The following is a 19526-nucleotide window of genomic DNA, read 5'->3' as shown; positions in this document are numbered from 1 at the left end:
TGTAAACAAATGAGACCTTGGAGAGGTCATGATTGCCAGCTAACGCCAAGCGTGTTACAGGAAGCTGAGGTGCTTCCCTAAAGCCTCTGGCTTTATTCTTTACTCCCTGAAGAAGATTAACACACTTATTAAAACAAGGTGATTGTTTTGTGCTTTGCTCCAATATGTTTTCCTCATTTGCTCTTTAAACCAATATCAACATTTTGGGCTTTAAACTGATGTTCCAAATTTGCGAAGTAAACTATTTTTCCAGTTTTCACATCAAACTAATATTCCAGCTTTTAATTCAAACTGATTTTACAGTTTCAAACCAATATTTATACTTCAAACTATTAAACTGAGCATTAAAACAATATTTATTTTTCTTGTGCCACAAACAATATTTCTGTTTTGTGTTGTGAGCTTACTCAAAATGAGCAGTGCCATACAATGTTTACACAACCATTTAAAAGTTTGGGGTCACTTAGAAATGTCCTTATTTTTCAAAGAAAAATCTGAAATACACTCTATACATTGTTATTGTGGTAAATGAATATTCTAGGTGGAAACGTCTGGTTTTTAATGAAATATCTACATAGGTGTATAGAGGCCCATTTCCAGAAGCTATCACTCCAGTGTTCTTACGATACATTGTGTTTGCTAATCGCCTTAGAAGTCTAATGGATGATTAGAAAACCCTTGAAAATCCTAGTGCAATTATGTTAGCACAGCTGAAAATAGTTCTTCTGTTGAGAGAGGCTATAAAACTGGTCTTCCTTTGAGCTCGGACGAGTATCTGAGCATCACATTTGTGGGTTTGATTATACTCTCAAAATGGCCAGAAAAAGAGAACTTTCATGTGAAACTCGCCAGTTTGTTCTTAGAAATGAATGCTATTTTATGCGAGAACATGCAAACAAACTGAAAATTTGAAAACTTTTGAACGGTAGTGTATATTTTACAGTAGGTTTTACAAAACGTACCTGCGTATCAATGTGTCCTGGGTTTGGGATGATGAAGAGCTCTCTTTCTGCTCCTGAAAATCAAACAATCAATAAACGTGTTACAAAACAACATAGAAGGCAAGATGTTTAGCAACAAGACAATCTGACACGATTGCTGATCTGTCTGAGAATGAGGTACCAGAATAGTTGCTGTATCCATTCTGATCCCCTCTTCTTCGGTCACACTGCTGTCAATGAAGTCCACATGCGCAGCATCCCCATTCACTGCAAAGAGAACAATAGTCTTAAGAGTTCCTCTATATGTATAAACCAATCTATCTACATTTTATACAGAACAATACACCTAATGGCATGACAGACAGATTAGATTATGTCTGTTCTTCCTTACCTTCAATAGCTTTCACAGCAGATCCAGTCTCCTCTTCATCCTCCTCTTCTTCCTCCAGGTTCCTCTGGTCTCTGCTGACCTCAGCCATGCGAAGGGAACGCTCTGAGAAGTCGTCTGCTGACTGGACACAGATAGAGCAGGTCTGCTGCATTTGTAGCATAGGATGTTTTTTTTCACTTGTGAGTTAACGTCTCGAACGGTTCATGAGCATCATTTCATCTCAAACGCAACATGAGAACAATTACAAACTTCTGTTTGATCAATGTGCTTACTGCAGTGTAGAAACGACAAGTGTTTTACCTCATTCCCAGACCAGCGCTTGCTGCCACTGTCGACACTATTGAAGCCAGAATCCAATCCTCCGAACTGACCTGTAAACAGCTCCTGGTCTGACAGACTGCAGGGAGACATGTTGCACACACATTAGGATAGATAGATAGAGAGAGAGAGAGAGAGAGAGAGAGAGAGAGAGAGAGAGAGAGAGAGAGAGAGAGAGAGAGAGAGAGAGAGAGAGAGAGAGAGAGAGAGAGAGAGAGAGAGAGAGAGAGAGAGAGAGAGAGAGAGAGAGAGAGAGAGAGAGAGAGAGAGAGAGAGAGAGAGAGAGAGAGAGAGAGAGAGAGAGAACGCACCCACTATCTTTGTCCTTGGTCCTGTCTATTGCATGGAAATGGCTCACTAGGTAACTGAAAGGGGTCTATTCAAGTTTACCAATATTTGATAACCCTGCTTCCTCTCAGTTAACACTTTCAATTTGTATTTGCCTGGTCTACATGTACTGTGCCTCCTGCAATTCATCCATTCACCTCATGGCCACTTTGTTCCTGTTTATGTGTGTGTGTCCTCAAGTGCATTTTGTTGTGGCGAATAATAGCTAGTACCTCAACGGCATTATTCTCTAAAGACTAGATGCAGCAGTTACCGTTATCAGTAACTGCACTTATGTCCAACTGCCACTTAAATATATGACAGCACTGCAACAAGTTGCAATTACTGTCAACACTCTTTCTGAACTCTGTTCATGTTGCCGCCAGGTGTCAGCCACCTGTTTTACAGTAAAACACGTCTATCCAAATTAAATACAATACCTATAATACTGAAGCCACTTTCATTTTCATCATCCGTTATTGTCTGGAGCAGAATAGTGTGGACAGAAACGCGTCTCTCTAGAAACTGGTTTCTAAAGGAAAAGCTCAACTTTCTATGAACAAGCTTATTTTATTTCTGTTTGAGAGTGAGATGAAGCAACCTATATAAATGTATGTTACGTAGAGTGCAGGATAAAGTTAGCCTAGCTTAGCATAAAGACTGGAAGCATTAGGAAACAAACATATAGCTACCAATTCCTCTAGCTTCCTGATTAATACGTTGCTTCTCAGTTTTTTGTAATAGAACATTGAAGTAAAACATAATAACTGTGGTTGTAGAGGGAGTTCAGTGGGAGAACAGTTTACCCATTCATCCAGCTATAGTGCAAGTTGCAAGGCAGATTCTGTCCATTGGTTTGTTCTTTGAGAAGAACCCCCCACCCTCCTCTAGTTATTTGCTCCCTTCCTCCAGTCCTCCTCACCAGCTGTTGAATCCAGTGGGTCTCAGGTGCCTCTCCATCTCCTCCTGGCTCCTCTTGCAGGCCTCCATATTGAGGTACTTAAAGATGTGGTATTTGCCCTTGGAGCAGATTTGCGCAGGCGGCATTTGCAGCGGATTGTTGTCCAGCAAGATGCTCTGAAGGTGCCGGAGGTGGCGGTAGCACAGGGGCACGTGGGAAATGCGGTTGCAGGACACATCAAGCCGAACGAGGGGGAGCTCGGATATTTCTGGGTGGTGCAGAGAGAAGGGAGGGGTACGGTTAAGGCTCAGTGTTGTTTGGGCTTCAACTTCTTGACACTTAACACAAGCTTCATGTCTTTTACACAAACATAAAACCTTACAATCATGACGACACTTGACTCATCTTATTTCTGTGATTACACTCAAAAGAATATAATTTTGTTAATCTATGGTACAAATGGAATATATTCTCCATACCTATGTTTTCATTAGTGTATAATCACCCAAAATGAAGAATCATGGTTTGTTGAATAGAAGGAGCCCTTCACATTTACATAGCATAGGGAGTTGGTCCTATTCTCATGCTGCACCACTGTTTCGACAGTAGCCCAGAAAGGATAAACCGAACATTGACTCTGGAGAGAGCCTTTTACGTTTCTATGCTACCTGAAGGCCTCTACTACACACACAAAGGGAGGGATGAGCTGAGGGGTATTCTGCAATACGCAATCTGTCGCCTCACCACTCGATCACACTAAATCCTACACACTTCTCCTTGAAAAAGGTGAATTTTGGAGTTTTCTTGTTCACGAATAAAAGTTCTATTTGAAGTCAGTGTCTCACATTTATTGTGTATGCTTCAAGTTTAACGAAAATGTTGTTCTCTTTCAACTTTCCTACAGTGTTAAGTACTACCTGAGGAGGTCATCCATGATTAATAGAACCTCAGTTACATCAGATAACTACTTTTTCCTTCCTCATAAAACCTTTGCAATCTTTTTTTCCTACCTTTGCTGGCTCATTGCTACATTCCTTCGGCATTTATTGATCAGTGAAAAAATTGGTAACAGCCCTTGTGCACGATAAAAAAAACAACATATAAAACTTAAAGTTGTGCTGGTAAAAACTCTACAGCTTCACTTGAATTTTAATCTTAATTTCAATCTCTTCTAATAATTGTTCCAGACACTCCTGCACACGTTCCACATTAAAAGTCTTAAAAGTAATTTCCAGGTAGCCTAAATTAACAGAGAGGGTTGAGTTTCATTAACGGCAGCCGAAACAGGCAATTCTACTGCCCTTAATTTTTCATCACCTTTATTTGTATTTTAAGGCCTATTAATTTATAGAATTTTCCAACACGTGTCAGGTCAGATATGTCCAGCCTTGTACACAACACCTCTTAACATTTCACTTTGAACATGAACACATTTGTCTGGTGTCTCATTAACATTCCCTCCTCATGAGCTCCTGAGTGAGGCACCAATTGGGCATTAAACTGAGTAAGCCAGAGGCACTTCAATACTTTTGCATTTAAACAACTTTGAGAGGTTCTACATCCTACAAGCTACGGGCCTTTTTCTCCCCTTCAAGGGTTTTTTTGGGTAGTTTTTCCTGAGCCGATGTGAGGTCCCGGGACAGAGAATGTCGTATGTGTACAGATTATAAAGCCTTTTAAGGATAATTTGTGATTTTGTACAAAATAAATTTAGATGAATTCTATTTTTATTGATGCACTGACTCAATGATAGGCTGCGTTGCAGTGACGGTCCGTCAGGGCCTGCAAAGCCTTCTCTGCTGGCCTAAACAGAATCACAAAGTTATCATTATTATTATTATTATTTTATTATTTTTTTTTATAATTGAAAGTTATATCTATTTTATAATGTAATTGTTTTTCACACATACACTACATGTATATTTATACAATTAATGTATTTTTACCTATTAGCTTATTTTCTCATTGACCAGAGCAGGCTGCTCTTCAGCGCACTGCTTAACGGTCTTTGTCCAATGCACCTCTGTTTCTCTCTATGTTCCTCTCTATCTTTCTCCTTCTCTCCTTCTCCCTCCCTCCCTGCCTGCCTCTCTCCCTGCCTCCCTCCCTCCCTCCCTCCCTCTCTCTCTTCCTCTCTTCCTCTCTCCCTCTCTCCCTCTCTCTCCCTCTCTCCCTCTCTCCCTCTCCCCCTCTCTCTCCCGGTTAAACACATGCTGATGGCCGACTAAGAGGCTCCTGTACTGTGATTCCTCAAGCGCACGCTGAACAGCTGATCTGGTGAAGACGACGTAAGTACAATTTTAAGGAGCAATATGAGCCGAGTTGGTCACAGTGGGGGTTTTAAAGACATAACTAGCGCAGGTTTGAGGCCAGTGGATTACCTTCAGGCAAAGTGGTGAGCTGGTTCCTCCTGAGGTTCAAGTCCCTCAGACATTCAAGCTGCCCGAGTTCTGCTGGCAAACCCTTTAACTCGTTACAGCTTACATCCTGGGAAGAGGGGAAGAGAGAAAGATACCTGATGTTGCTGATGGAGTTCTATACACACAAAAGAAATATAGTGTTGATGAGAAACAGAAACTTGTGTGGGAGTGTGTGCATCCTACCAGCTGTCGGAGGTGTGTGAGGGCATATATGGAGGCGGGCAGTGAACACAGCTTGTTGTTGCTGACTATGAGAACCCGCAGGAGGGGAAGTTGAAACACTGACGAGGGCAAACAGGACAGAAGATTACGACTGTGGAGACAAGAGCACAAAGTGATGTCATTTACAAGGTCACATCCTTCTGGGTCGGATCCAATTAATTCATACTTTTTCAAAGTGAATTGTTTGAGATATTTTCTCACAGAGCTAGCCTATAAAGAATGTGCAGCTACATCTAGTTTTTGTTATTGCGCAGTGTATTTGCTTTAAGCCGACACTTTTGCTGCCTGTATGACCAGCCACCTGGAGGATTTCTCCGGTCTCCTAGCAACAGTGAAACGATAGAAACGTCAAACAGTGACTGAAGGATTTTTTTATATTTAATTTTTTTTTAATGGGTGTTTTTTTGTATTCTTTGTTTATATTTGTATATAAATTGCCAGTTGTCAGCTGTCGTAAGACAGTTGGGACAGGGTTTGCGTGGCCTCTCCTAATCTCCACCATAAACAAACACTGAAGTTCAGAGGCAGCTCTGGAGCGTTTGCAAGATGCAAACTGTGAAACTCTTTGCTCAAGTGCAACGTTTAAAGGAGAATCACATAGTACAACTTGTAATTTATTCACCTGAGTTTTTACTTTTTTACAAGTTTTTAAAACTATGACCTATATTTGGGATGAACTCATTTTCAGTTTTTTCAAGTAAAATATACATCCTACACTAGTCAGTCCCGACCACTTGCAATAGAACATGAACCTGGTCTACAGGGCCGTGCCCAATTAGAATTAAATAATAAATACCAAAACAAGTATAAGCTATGATTGTTTCTTTTTGTGTAAGTTACATTAACGAGGGTCTGTTGCATTTTTCCCTTATCATTCTCCACCCCACAAGCGCCAATAGAAAAGATGTGTGTAAGAGAAGTGGAGGAGAGTGTGTGATATGATGCTAGCTCTGGATCTTTTCTGTAACTACACACATACAATAGCACGAGGGGAATAGGCCTGGGCCGTGAGCATGGTGTTGAGTTACCTGAGGTTGAGGTAGGTGAGGGCCTGCAGGTTGCCCAGGCTGGACGACAGTGAACGCATCCCATTGTGGTAAAGGCTCAGCGTCTCCAGAGAGATGAACTGACAAAGCTCCTCCGGCAGTTCACACAGGCGGTTCTTCGACAGATCTGATGAGACAACAGGACCAAACATTAGACCGGTCCATCAGCATTAGACTGGTCCATCAGGGTCTCTCCAGTGTTCATATTGATTTTTCACAGTAAAAAAGAGACGTGTGCTCGTGGAAACTAAAGCGGAAAATAAAGATATCTAAAAAGGTACCAGCTCACACTGATTTCTGGTGATGGGAATTACCAGAGCTTCTGAACATAATTGTTTTGGGCCAGATTGTTTGCAATATTACCATTTTATATTCAAATTCTGGAAATAATTTCTTCAGACAGGGTGAAGCTGAAAGTGTTCTGTGGTGATCCAGCGGTCTGACGCACACCATGCCCAGTATATACCGTTTATACTTTAGTTTTATATTCTATGCATCCTCATGCTTAAAATGACCAAGCAGCTCGGGGCGAGGAACCCACACTGCTGTGGTAGAATGTTGGCAACATGGACACTCATCCAGCTCTGACCAAACTGGGTGTGTTTCAATGAAGTAGCTGCTGCTTCCTGTCTGCAGAGACACTGTATGTCAGCCATTCTTAAAGGAAACATGAACACCAGTCAACTGAGGATCAAGATGATGCACCGCTATGAGAGCAACAATTTCCCAAACTACTCGAACATGAGACTTTTGTTGGGAGAATTCTTTCCCTTTCTCTCCCCTAGTGGATGGTTTAAACCAGATCATCTGGGGAACATATATCCGGTTATGAAGTATTCCTTGACAGCCCTTATAAATTTATCAGACTCAGGTTTTTCTTGTTTGAACAAATTTAGAGATTTCATTGGTTTAGATGTTATCATAGTGAAATAATTTCTATCAACAACAATAAAGACCACAACAATTTGAGAGCAAGAAACATTTCCTTGCCTCGGCTACACAATAAATTCTATTCTACTCTATTCTCATTTATGATTTGGTGAATGCAACGCACTTTCTTACAGATCTGGAGTGAATAGTTAAATGCAATGTGACTTCAGTAAAAATGTCAGACGAAGTGATTGGAGGTTTATTTTCTGCCATTTTATACAGTTTGATTATTTGATTCATTAAGAAAAGTACTGAATAATGCTATGATAAAAAATTGTTTGTTGCAGACAAAAAACTTATCACAGAAATTGTCAATTTTGTAATTTCTTTGAGTTCAGTACTAAATCACTTCAGACGCAATACAAATTCTCTCTCGCTCCCTCCCTCTCTCTCTCTCTCCCTCCTCCAATAAATGTTCTATAATCTCTCAGTTATGCTAGATATATGTAATAACATATTTTTTCTCTTTATATCAATAGTTGTTCAGATATGTTAAATGGCTCCGATAAAACAATTCAATCAAATGGATGTGGGACTTCTAACAATGCTCAACATGCTCCTTAAGCCACACCTACTTTTGAACAATCAAATCCATGCCATTTTGATCAAATATCATCAAATTCCGATATTTCATTTCATAACTTTGCTAAAGATAAAAAGGTTGTAACTGCCATTGTACAAAGATTGTAATGTTCTCTATCTGGTTGATGTTGAACATCATCTTCTCTATTTTCTGCCCCGTAATTTTCTTTCCTCTCTGCCTCAACATTCTTCTACCTTTCTCCTCCCAAACCTCCCCCCTACGCTAATGACACTATTACGGCGCATGCTCAGTATTGACCCGTCATCAACATTTCCTCTCTGTATTATTTAAACTCTACTTCACGCCGCGAGTGGCAGAAAAGAGTGAGCATGGGGCAGCAGACACAATGGAGCGTCAATAGATCATCTATAGAGCTACAGAGATTCCAAAAAGCCCCATTAGCACCAAGCGATCACTGGCAGCCGGACGAGACACTAGTCTGTCGATGGCAGACAGCCCAATGGCTGTTTATTGATTGCTGTTGGCTGCAGGAGGAGGCACTTCCTCTCTTTGTTGGAAAGCACATATGGGGCTTTTATTTTGGAAGACTGAAGCTGATGAATTCACAAAGAACGAAATTTGTGAGTTTTGTTATCTTACAGTTAGATGCGCTGATAACTATGGGACCTGAAACGACTTCCAGAAACTTGGTGCAGGTTCATCGTAGAGATATGTATTGTACAGTCGAGTGAGCATTATCTCCTGTGTTTAAGTATTCTGTTAACTACCTTTTACATTTGAAATATATTTTCTTTGTAGCCATGATCCGTCTTAACAAGATTTACTCAGGATTCAGAAAGTTTCATCAACACTTTCCTCCGGAGTTATTAAGTTGTTCTTCATCAACGTTAGAGCTGAAACTTTAAATCCTTTAGTTGATTGACTGGAAATAAATTTGCATGTATTCTGATAATTGATTGATCGTTTTTGTTTTCTTTCAGCAAAAACGCCAGTTACAGTTAAATGTTCCTTGTTGTTGTTGTTACTGCTGCTGCTGCTGTTGTTGTGTTTTATGATGCACCCTCCGCCAAGACAAATTCCTCGTTTGTGATAACTTACGTGGCAATAAAATGTTTCTGAGCAATCTGAGGACATTTTGGGAATTATTCTACCTATTTCCTGACATTCTTTTTAAAAATCTTTTTATTGATTTTGCAAATACTTTATACAGGAATGGATTTCCTAATACAAAAAAAGAATCCAAAAAAGAATCAGCCGATGATTAAATAATTATAACGACCAGGTTTTGTTCAAAACTAAATAATGTGAGACGGAAAGGAGCGAGGACAGCGGATAACTTAATACTAATCCATGTTCTACATTAATGTAAGAGTGAATAAAGAAACCAGACCAAGAGTTCACATGGTCTAATAAATACAGACACGTGGTCTAATGTGTGTGTGAATTGGGTTTTGTGTGCAGTAAACGAAACGTGAGCGGCTGAATACTTTACAGTAGCTCTAAAGCCGGATCTCCCTCCTTCTCCACTGTCCCATAGCTGGAGGGGAGCCGTCTGAACAATAGATAGGGGGTGGGGGTGGAAGTAGTCGTGAGTGAGTGAATGTGTGCGCACATTCTGGGGGATGGAGATGTTATTTCTTGAGCAAAAGCAAGCCAGATATCTGGGAGCTCCAGTTTGGTGTGAAAAGGAATAGATAGTTGGGATAGAACTTATTTCTGCTGTAAAAATATTTGCTGCACAAAACGTGCACACACACACTTCTGATCCTATTCCTATGGGCACCTTCCAAAGTTTTTAGTCAATATTCTCACTTTAACCAGAAATCATGAATACATTTGAGCTCTTATCTTAACCATAAACCCATGCGTAACAGAACTGGTGGCTTACATTTGGTCTTAAAAAAACTATAAGAATGCAGCAGGACGCCGGCTTCAAACAGACACAAAACCGCATGAACAGGTAAAGAGCTGACTTACACGGGCCATTGCGTTCTGAGATTCACAGATTGCATCATAGCAGTGACGAACCATATGCAATTACTTTTGTGTTCCATGGCTTTGTTACCTCACCTCAGGTACTCTTCAGAGCCTGCTTTGGTTTGTCATAATCAAAGCAGGCAGGAAAATGCAAATATACAGGCTACTTGTTATCGGCTGAAACTATGGCCAGTTAAATGAACGAGATTTCCAAGAACTTGACTCTTATTCAACAAATAAGGGTGATGAAAACAGTCAAATGGGATATAGAGAGAGAGAGAGAGAGAGAGAGAGAGAGAGAGAGAGAGAGAGAGAGAGATATCTATCTATCTATATATCTATATCTAGATATATATATCTAGATCTAGATATAGATATCTATATCTAGATATAGATATATATACACACACACACAAACAAACACCTTAAAAGTTTTTTTTGGGGGGGGGTTGATGTGAGGTCCCGGGACAGAGGATGTCGTATGTGTACAGATTGCAAAGCCCTTTTAGGTTTTGTTATTTGTAATTTGGGGCTACACAAAATAAATAGAATTGAATTTATAAAAGTAAAACCCAAGATCTTAGAAACAGAAAGGCTGGAAACTTACTGGCCTTTTCCAGACCTTTTGCCTGCATCTCCAGGTCTTCATTGGGAATGTTCAGTTGTCGTAAAGAACAGCTTGAGCTTGCATATCAACGCGTTCATCTCAATGACAAATGCCCACTGATGACGCCCGTGCGATAAAGGAAAAAGTAAATCAACCTTGTTATTGGTGAGTAAAAACAGGAAAATGGAACTGATCCCACTGCAGATCCAACTGCCTCCTCTTTTTTTTAACCTTAAATGTGCAACCTATACAAACTGAAACCAACTGAAGGTGTATTAACCGTGGCAGTGAGAGCAGCTCATACAGCCTAAAAAAGTGTTGCAGGATTTCAAAGGATCAGCGATGCAAGCAGGATTGGCCCATCAGAGCACGGCACTGTGTTTAATTACAGGTCAGCATGGGATGGAGGAGGATCCACTTCAGCCACTTACGTCACTGCTGACCCAGTGACCCCAACATCTACACACGGGTAAGTAGGACTTTAGCAAAGTCTCTTAACAAGTAAGGAAACCCCCGTTCAAACCCGTTGGACAATTATGTGTAAAAACAAAGCAGACACAACAAAAGCAGTCTCATATTCCAGATTGCAGTGTTTCCCCTACCATTATATTAGGGAGGCGGTGGGCCCCTCTGAAGAAACCCCCTGCACCCTTGTAATTTTCTCTATATCTCCAGATTACAAGAAGTCATTTAAGGTTCTCTTTCCTATAGAACAGGTCTACACCTTGTTCAGTTATTAAACAAACTAAAGGCCGTATTTTATTGACGGGATCTACGCGACAGCTTGTCATCTATGTCTCTACATGGTCCTGCGTAAACACTTCTCCTCTGCGCTGCTGCTCTCTGTATCGTTCCGTTCCGATGCACAGAGACACGTGCGCGCACACAGGTGAGCGTTGAGCACCCAGCAGCGGGCAGAGAGCGCAGAAAAATATGTCGCGTGAAAAGCAGACAACTATATCTACGTTTTAAACGCTTCCAGGTTGAAGATGGCAACAGTAGCTTTCCTGCAAGGAGCACCGGAGCAGCTCTCTGAACCCAGAGCAGCTCTACTGCTCCAAGTGAAACGAGCCAAAGTGCTGGTGTCTTGTTCCAACAATGAGCTGCTGGCTTCACACATTACAAAGTACACGGAGATCAAACTAAGTCATTAATAAATACATGGAGAAATGCCCGTACTTTCGGGTAAATGTGCACGGTACATTGTTAACAGGTTACGTTGCGCATGCGCGACTCGGCGATTTGGGGCGTTTTGCCAAAAGCCAATCTCCGTAAAGTTTCCGTGAAGTCGTCTTTTCTGCTGTTTCGTCTCTCAAAACCGGAAAAAGATCTCATCTCATCATGGAGCATGAACTGAGACTGTCCGTATCAAGTCTACAACCGCGTTTTAAAAATATGTGTCGAGTAAAGCAGCTCACTGCAGCCACTAATACTGATACAACCTGATGCTCACATATCTACTCATTCTGTTTTGTTTTGCAATTTGCTTTTAGTTTTCCAAAATGAGCTATTTAGTAGTAACTACATATTTTTATTTTATTGTTTTAAGTGATTGAAGCTGTAAACCTAGGGGAAACACTGAGATTGAGTTGCATAAACTGGGGCCTCACTCAGTTCAACACACTGACAATCAGTCTTCAGCCTACTGCTCCCGAAGTCTCACTTCCGTCTGCAACCGAGACTACACATGTACAGTTTCACAAGTTTGAGGATTCTTTGCGTACTTATTCTTCCAGTTGGACAATACGTAGACTGACTGTTTAGCACTTGTTACGCACAATAACACAGAGATTATTTTCTAAAAGGAAGCATCACAAACCCGCTGTGTGCCGTCGAGACGATGAACACACTAACATGTCTGCAAACCTTATTACTTCCTTTGATTTCATGTCACAAGACTGCTCCTGTGAGCGGCCAACGCCATCAGAAGCTACAGTCTTTCTGTCTCTACGCGTCTCTGGAGGCCAATACAGACGTTCAACGGATCAACACCTTGTTGCCATGGTGTTGTTTGTGATTGGGTGTGGCTCAGTGCATCAACAGACACACATTGCATCACTGACACATTGCGGTGCTAATCAAGACACTTTAATGACCGAGCTCTGTGCTCACATATCTGTGTCATTGGGAAACATAAACTGTCTGAATTCACTAGACGGTGATCGGCGCTACTCCTCATCAACCTCGACAGAACGAGTCTGCTTTTAAATGTCCCCATTAGGCTTTATAGGTCTGAGCAGAGTCATTTAATATCTGATCATACCAACGCCGGTCCTATGTGGAATTAAATGACACAGCCTCACAATCAAAGTGACAACCTGACAAAGTCACAAAAAGAGAAATCAAAGAAATAGAACCCCAGAGGCTCAGTATAGTCAAATAATGATATACTGTACATAGCAGGACAAGATATGCAGTGTTGATTCAGATATTATCTGGGACATTGAAATAACATAAGATCAAATTGTAGCTGCGAGAGAGAAGACGTATCACTCTGTTGGAGATGTTGGGAGTACAGAAGCACTCGGTCAGCACAGAGGCTGCAGAGAGATCTTTAACTCCACAACATCCTCGTTGTATTTACTTCCGTCAGCCCAATGGTCGTTATCAGTCGGAGCAAGTGGAGGTTGGCTCCACTAAAGATGAGAAACTGCAACCTGAACCTCGGTACGCTGCTCTTTGTGGATGAGAAAGACAGAAGGTTCCATCATCACATCAAACTAAAAGGACATCAGCTTTGAATAGCAGTCTAAGGTTCTCAAGCTCTCTTAACACTACCTAAAATATACTGAAAATCGCAAGCCTAAAAAAAAGTTGCACTGAGCGGTGAAATACTTTGGACTGTTCTTGTTTGTCTCCTTTCCCCCTTGTGTTTTGCTGATTTAGAGTTCTGTATAGTTGTAACAGTTTAGTTTGTCTAAAATTTGACTGCACATAATTATAATTGACTGCAGTATAATAAATACATGTTTAATGTGTATATTACAATACATGAGAGGGATATGATAATTAATCTGGGATAATATGAAGAACATAATGAAAGTTGTAGTTGTATGTACAAGATGGTCACTGTATGTTTTGTATTACTGTATGATGATTTAGGAGTGAATGGATTTTAAAGTAGTAAAATTATTACTGCATGTGTTAGAATTGTATTATTGTAGCTTTAAGTGGTAGTACTTGCGACTGTAGAGTATTGAACACGGTGCAAAGCTTGGTGCTTTGCACCGTGCCTTTTTTTCTAAGACAGTTAACTGCTTGCAGGCTGTGGATTCTGACGAAACTTAGAGTAACTTGATAAAGTATTGTAATCCACAGCCTGTCATCACCTTTTCGTAAATCTTTTTTCTTTTTTTGTTATAACTCATTGGATTGTGGACGCCCACCTGGGATTTGGACATAAACCTTTACTGCTTACCCAAGAAATGGCATAAGAAACAAGAGGGTATCAGGTTTCTGAACGCCTCACCTGCTTTAGGGTTAGGGCTGACTTCTAAGGAGCCTTACGAAAACATTAACTGTCTGTATTTTTCCATGAAAGACAAAAAGGTAAAAGGAAAAAAGAAAAGTGACAAAGCGTGGGTGGTTTATGTTACATGCGAGCAGCTGATGAAGATCTGACCAGAACTGGAGAAAGACAAAGGGAAGCAAAGCCATGCTGCTAAACTCATGCTTTTCTCTGTCAACCCTGAAATGCAAAGAAGAAGAGGAAAGGGGACAAAAAGACAACCTCAAAAAAGACACCCCAAACCACAGGGAGCTGCTTACAGCTCCTAGCTAGAACGTGTTTGCACTTGCAGATTTGAGTACTCACTCTGTGATTTATCAAATAAAAACATTTGAAAATGACCTAATTTGGGTACGTTCGTCAGAGTTCATGAACTGAAAAAATGAACATGAAAACAAAAAAAAGACATGTAATGTAATTGTACCTCAATCTATCCTAATAAACGGTGGTGATGACGAATTTCAAAAGCATAAGCGTGAAAGTGTATTTCATGTCTCACTCAGCATGACTCTGAAGGAACAGGGGCCACGGGCCTCCCTGTGTGCACTGAGGCAAAGAAATGAGAAATGAGACTCCTATCCCGTTTTCAGAAAGAGGGGTGAGGTTCAGAGAGAAGAAGGCAGGGAAGGTGGGTGTGGAGGGAGAGGGGTGGAGGGGCGTAACGAGCAGATAATACCAGCAGGAGGGGCATGGACAATGAAGACATAAAAACACAAAGAGGCCGACCGAGAGGACGCCTAGACAACGAAACCCCCGAGAGCAGTGACTCAACAAAAAGGAGCACTTTTTCCTGGTTTAAATCCACAAGGCTGAAGGGGTTGCTGGGAAAAGACCCGACTCTGCAAAGAACTGAGTCACAAGGAGAGTGCAATAAGCGGCCGTCAGACACAGCCTGTCCAATAGATTCTGTGATAATAGGTAACATTTTTCAGATTCAAAACAGGGATGCACCGATTCCAAACTAATACCAAACCGATACTGTCTCAAACAGCTGGATCGGGTAGCTGTGATAATAGGGCCAGGTTATTACATTCATTCAATGTTATATTATATATTTTGAAGATGTTCTACCTAGTTAGATTTTGTGGAAAGGAAAGGAGTTAATGAAGCGCATATGCAGATCATTCCAATACCCTTTACAGCAACCATCTTTGTTCTGTTAGGACAAACAGCTTATGGTGGCAAACACTAGTTCATGTTAGATAGATATTGTGTCCACTTATTTAATTTACTTTGAGCTCATCATGTCGCTGCTAAATCCTAGTGTGTGTCAACTAAGGCTGTCAAAATTGCTCAAAAATGACATTCAAATATTCGCTTTAAAAAAAACACGTATATTCGAATATATTCAAATTTCTGGTTGTGCATGCGCATTACGCAATAGGCACGTCAATAACAGGACAAATTAATACAAGACTTAACTACTTGTATAGGTAATTTAATTAAGTTTAAACATATTTAACAACATATTACCGACACAAAAATAAGTAAATTAACTAATGGCCAAGACAGCAGACATTGGCCTCTCACACACACGCACTCTTTTTCTCTCTCTTTCTCTCTCTCCCGCGCCATCGCATAGCGGTTTGAATGAACGACAACAATAAACAAATGCTGATCAAGAATTTTGTGAAAGCAGACAACGAACTTGTGGCGGACGGCGAAAAATACGTATCCAGACGTGTTTGTTTCACTGAAGTTTCACATTTTATGCCTTGTTCTTTTTTGGGCACATTCTAGAGATGTAGCCTCACGTTGCTTGTCATTGAACAGTAAGCTAACTCTAGCTTACATAGTGAGCAGACGTCCTCTTTTTCCCGGACATGTCCTCTTTTCGAGACCTAAAAATGCGTCCGGCAGGGATTCCAAAAACATCCGGGATTTTGCCACGTTGGATATTTGTGTTTCCCTGAGTCTTTCACTAACTAGTTATTACGCCAAATACAACCATTTTGAGCCTTTAGTACCATACTACGCCATCACCAATCTGGCAACACTGAGCACCTTGTCACCTCGTGGTGGCTGCGGCGGGGGTTGCCAGAGTCACGATAATTATCCTCCAAAATACTTTTTTTTAAATTTTACATTTGAATATTAACTTTCATATTCGAAATTCGGTTTTTAACAACTATTCGATTATATATTCAAATTTCGAATATTCGTTGACAACAAGCTGGTTAGTAACAGCTAGCTGTCCGTCTGCTGTATGATCAATGCAACAATACAAACATGTTTGAAATCAGCATCTTTCACTTACCTGCCACACCTTAACATTACCCTGGCTCATTTCAAAAGCTGGAGGACTTCAGCTTGCAATGCGGTCTGAAGCTGTTTGGATTTATTTCACAGTGTTGCCAATGACAACACAACTCTGCGTGTGCTGTAAGACAGGATGTGGCGGTGTTGATTCCTGTTACAGTGTTAGTAATAGCGAGTGCAGATGCACAACAGTAGACAGAAGCTGTGCATGTGCGTGTGTGTGTATACGTGTGAGTACATTGGTGTGTGTGTGTGTGCAGGTGTGTGTTGCATGACCAGGCCTGAGTGAGAGAACAAGTGATGGCGATGTAGCTGCTGCTGGATACTATGAGATAGTTTGCATTTTAATCCGAGATACAAGTCGCCACTCTATATTATGACTTACAGATTGTCCCAATTCGATTAAAGGAACATTTGGTGAAATGCATCTTGATCTGATCAATGCCTTGATTAGACAATTAACATCAACGCAGATGCTGATTCTTCATGGAAACACATTATGCAACAGGAATTCAAACATTCAAAATGTAAAGTTCAAGTGGTATCTCATCTACCAACTCATGACTAAATAGAATACAATAAATAGAAAACCCTTTACATGGCTGGACTGCTTGAACATCTAATGAGTCTTACAGGTACCTCCCACAATCTATTCAGCACCTTCAGATCTCTGCTGGTTCGCAGCCCGCTGACTCACGGAGGTAACAAGACCCAACATGTGAGGGAGGAGGTTGGCGAATGTTTGGAGGGACATTCTATCAGTTTTGGTGGCAGATTCCCCACCCTTTGTGCTTAGCGCCGCTAACCATCTCCAAGTCTTAATGGTTGCTCACTTTTCGAAATGCAGATGTGCTCCTTTATTTCTTGATGCAGAGTATTGTCCAGCTGTCATGTTTGTTAAAACGATGGCATAAGTCTTTCTCCCAGCAGGTCAAATGAGTAAAGATGTTTTCAGGACAGATTAATTTCCTCAACAGATGATAGGGAATATCCTCCTCTTCCTCCTCATCCTCCAATATTACTGTAAGCTAGCAGCTAGCAGCATATATAACGGGATATGGAGGGATAGTCTGGAGCTGAAACTTCTCCAACTCTAAGCGCTACGGAGGGAGGTGAGAAACAGGCAAACACATTCAGCAGATGGTACAAGTGAAAAAGTGTTCAAATCGGCATGGCAACAGCTATGCATATACATTGCAGCAGTGTCAAATCCAGTTACAGTAAAAATTAAATAATACAGTAAATAGGCCTATCTACGCAGCTTCAATCAAATACAACACATTTGGTTTGGCAAGGAAAGGCAAGGCAAGTTTATTTGTATAGCCCATTTCAACAACATGGCGATTCAAAGTGCTTCACATAAAACCATCAAAAGCATAAAAACAGTTCAATGTTTAAAAAGTAAGATAAAAACTTGCAGTGCATTTAAAGAAATACAATGCAGTATTGAGATGCAGACCTGCAGCTTTCAGGTTCCAGATATGTAGAGTAGAAAAGCTAGATGCTGCTTCTTCATGTTTAGTTCTGACTCTTGGAACAGAAAGAAGATCAGTCCCAGAAAACCTGAGTAGCCGGGATGGTTCATAAGGTAGCAGCAGATCAAACATATTAAGGGCCTAAACCATTCGGTGCTTTATAAACCAGCAGCAGGATTTTAAAGTCAATTCTTTGTTTGACAGGAAGCCAGTGCAAAGACGTCAGAACTGGATCCACTCTCCTGTCCTGTATTTTCCTGAGGACTCTGGCTCCAGCGTTCTAAAACAGCTGCAGCTTTCTGATTGACTTTTTACAGAGGCCTGTTACAGTAGTCAAGTCTACTGAAGATAAATGCATGGACTAGTTTCTCTAAATCCTGTTGAGACATAAGTCCTATAACCTTTCATATATTCTTCAGGTGATAGGCTGATTTCGTGATTGTCTTGATATGGCTGTATTAGGTTGAGGTCTGAATCCATAACTACACCTAGATTTCTGGCTTGGTTTAAGGTTTTTAAAATCAGTGAAGCGGAGCACTCACTTTCAATCGTTTATCCCTGGGAGAAAAAACAATTACTTCTGTTTTATCTTTATTTAATTGAAGAACATTCTGACACATCCAGTTGATTTCTTCAATGCATTTAGCCAACCCTTGTATGGAATTATAGTTGTGTCATTATGTGTCTTATCTTAATTATGTAGTGTCATCTGCATAATTATGATAACACACTTTGCTGTTTTTCATAATCTGAGACAGTGGAAGCATGTAGATGTTGACCAGAAGTAGTGAGCCTGGGTATTAATGGTGAGATAAATAAGTTTAGTAAAACATTGAAATGGGAACCATTAGTTAGGTTATAGTTACAGATCAGTGCATTCTCTATGAGATATACGGGAGGCCATATGAAGTGGATTACATTGGAAGAGTTACTTCCAATTAAGTAGGAGCTGTCCCCTAACTAGGCCAAACTACACAGAAACATCCGGAACAAGATATAAATATTAAAAGAATCAGTCATCTCATCATGACACAAGCTCCAAGGGACATCATCTTAGGTCATCAGACCTAAGACAGTGAAGTTTGGTTTTAACAGCTAAGCAATGTACTTCATGGCTTTCACTAAGTTAAAAAAGATAAAATCATTCAACATCAAAGTGTCAGGACAAAGCAATTTTTTTCCCCACGATAAATTATGGTTCAAGCTTTTTTGATGATTTTTATAAGACCTGGTTTTTGGAGGTGCTGCAGCCCCCTCAGTGCTCCTACTTCCCACATTTATACTATATAATAATAATGAACAATGAATAATAACCATGTGCGCAGTATCGCTTTTAAAAAAGTCATAGAAAATAAATTATATTTGTATTAAACCATATTTGTATATGCTTCACACATATTTAATTCGTACCTGTACGTCTCGTGCTACAATTTTGAGGCCGGTGCGGAAAGACTTTTTTGTAACCTAAAAGATCTGAATTTGTGTAGTCAATACTATTGTTATAACTACTTAGTTAGTACTGCTAGTGCCCCTTCATACAGCTTCCGCACACAATGTAGGGTAATGAACATGCATTCAACTCTCATTTGACCCATTTTAGCCAGACTACCGTCATGGGTTAATCCCTGGTCATCACAGTTCCCACAAGTCTGCGCCACAC

General features: G+C 40.5%; 1 protein-coding gene across 4 annotated transcripts in view; it reads right to left on the bottom strand.

Moving 5' to 3' along the window:
- The window catches only part of lrch4 (leucine-rich repeats and calponin homology (CH) domain containing 4), a 42697-nt gene that overhangs the window by 11628 nt on the left and 11543 nt on the right, over positions 1 to 19526 (bottom strand). For 2 of the 4 annotated variants that reach the window (XM_068587754.1, XM_068587752.1), the window contains exons 2-9: positions 6549 to 6693; positions 5482 to 5611; positions 5260 to 5365; positions 2900 to 3146; positions 1633 to 1729; positions 1333 to 1477; positions 1123 to 1208; positions 963 to 1015 (exon numbers count right to left, since the gene is read on the bottom strand). In XM_068587754.1, coding sequence (XP_068443855.1) covers positions 963 to 1015; positions 1123 to 1208; positions 1333 to 1477; positions 1633 to 1729; positions 2900 to 3146; positions 5260 to 5365; positions 5482 to 5611; positions 6549 to 6693 — 1009 coding nt within the window. The remainder of the gene's footprint in view (positions 1 to 962; positions 1016 to 1122; positions 1209 to 1332; positions 1478 to 1632; positions 1730 to 2899; positions 3147 to 5259; positions 5366 to 5481; positions 5612 to 6548; positions 6694 to 19526) is intronic. The other 2 variants (XM_068587755.1, XM_068587753.1) reach the window with 1 other exon arrangement.

The sequence above is a fragment of the Clinocottus analis genome, unplaced genomic scaffold (genome assembly GCF_023055335.1).
Source record: "Clinocottus analis isolate CAN_PGR_092001 unplaced genomic scaffold, fCliAna1.0.p SCAF_21, whole genome shotgun sequence".
In the NCBI taxonomy this organism is placed as follows: Eukaryota; Metazoa; Chordata; class Actinopteri; order Perciformes; family Cottidae; genus Clinocottus; species Clinocottus analis.
Note: the sequence above shows the minus strand (reverse complement) of the source record. Positions and strands in the feature narration are given on the sequence as shown.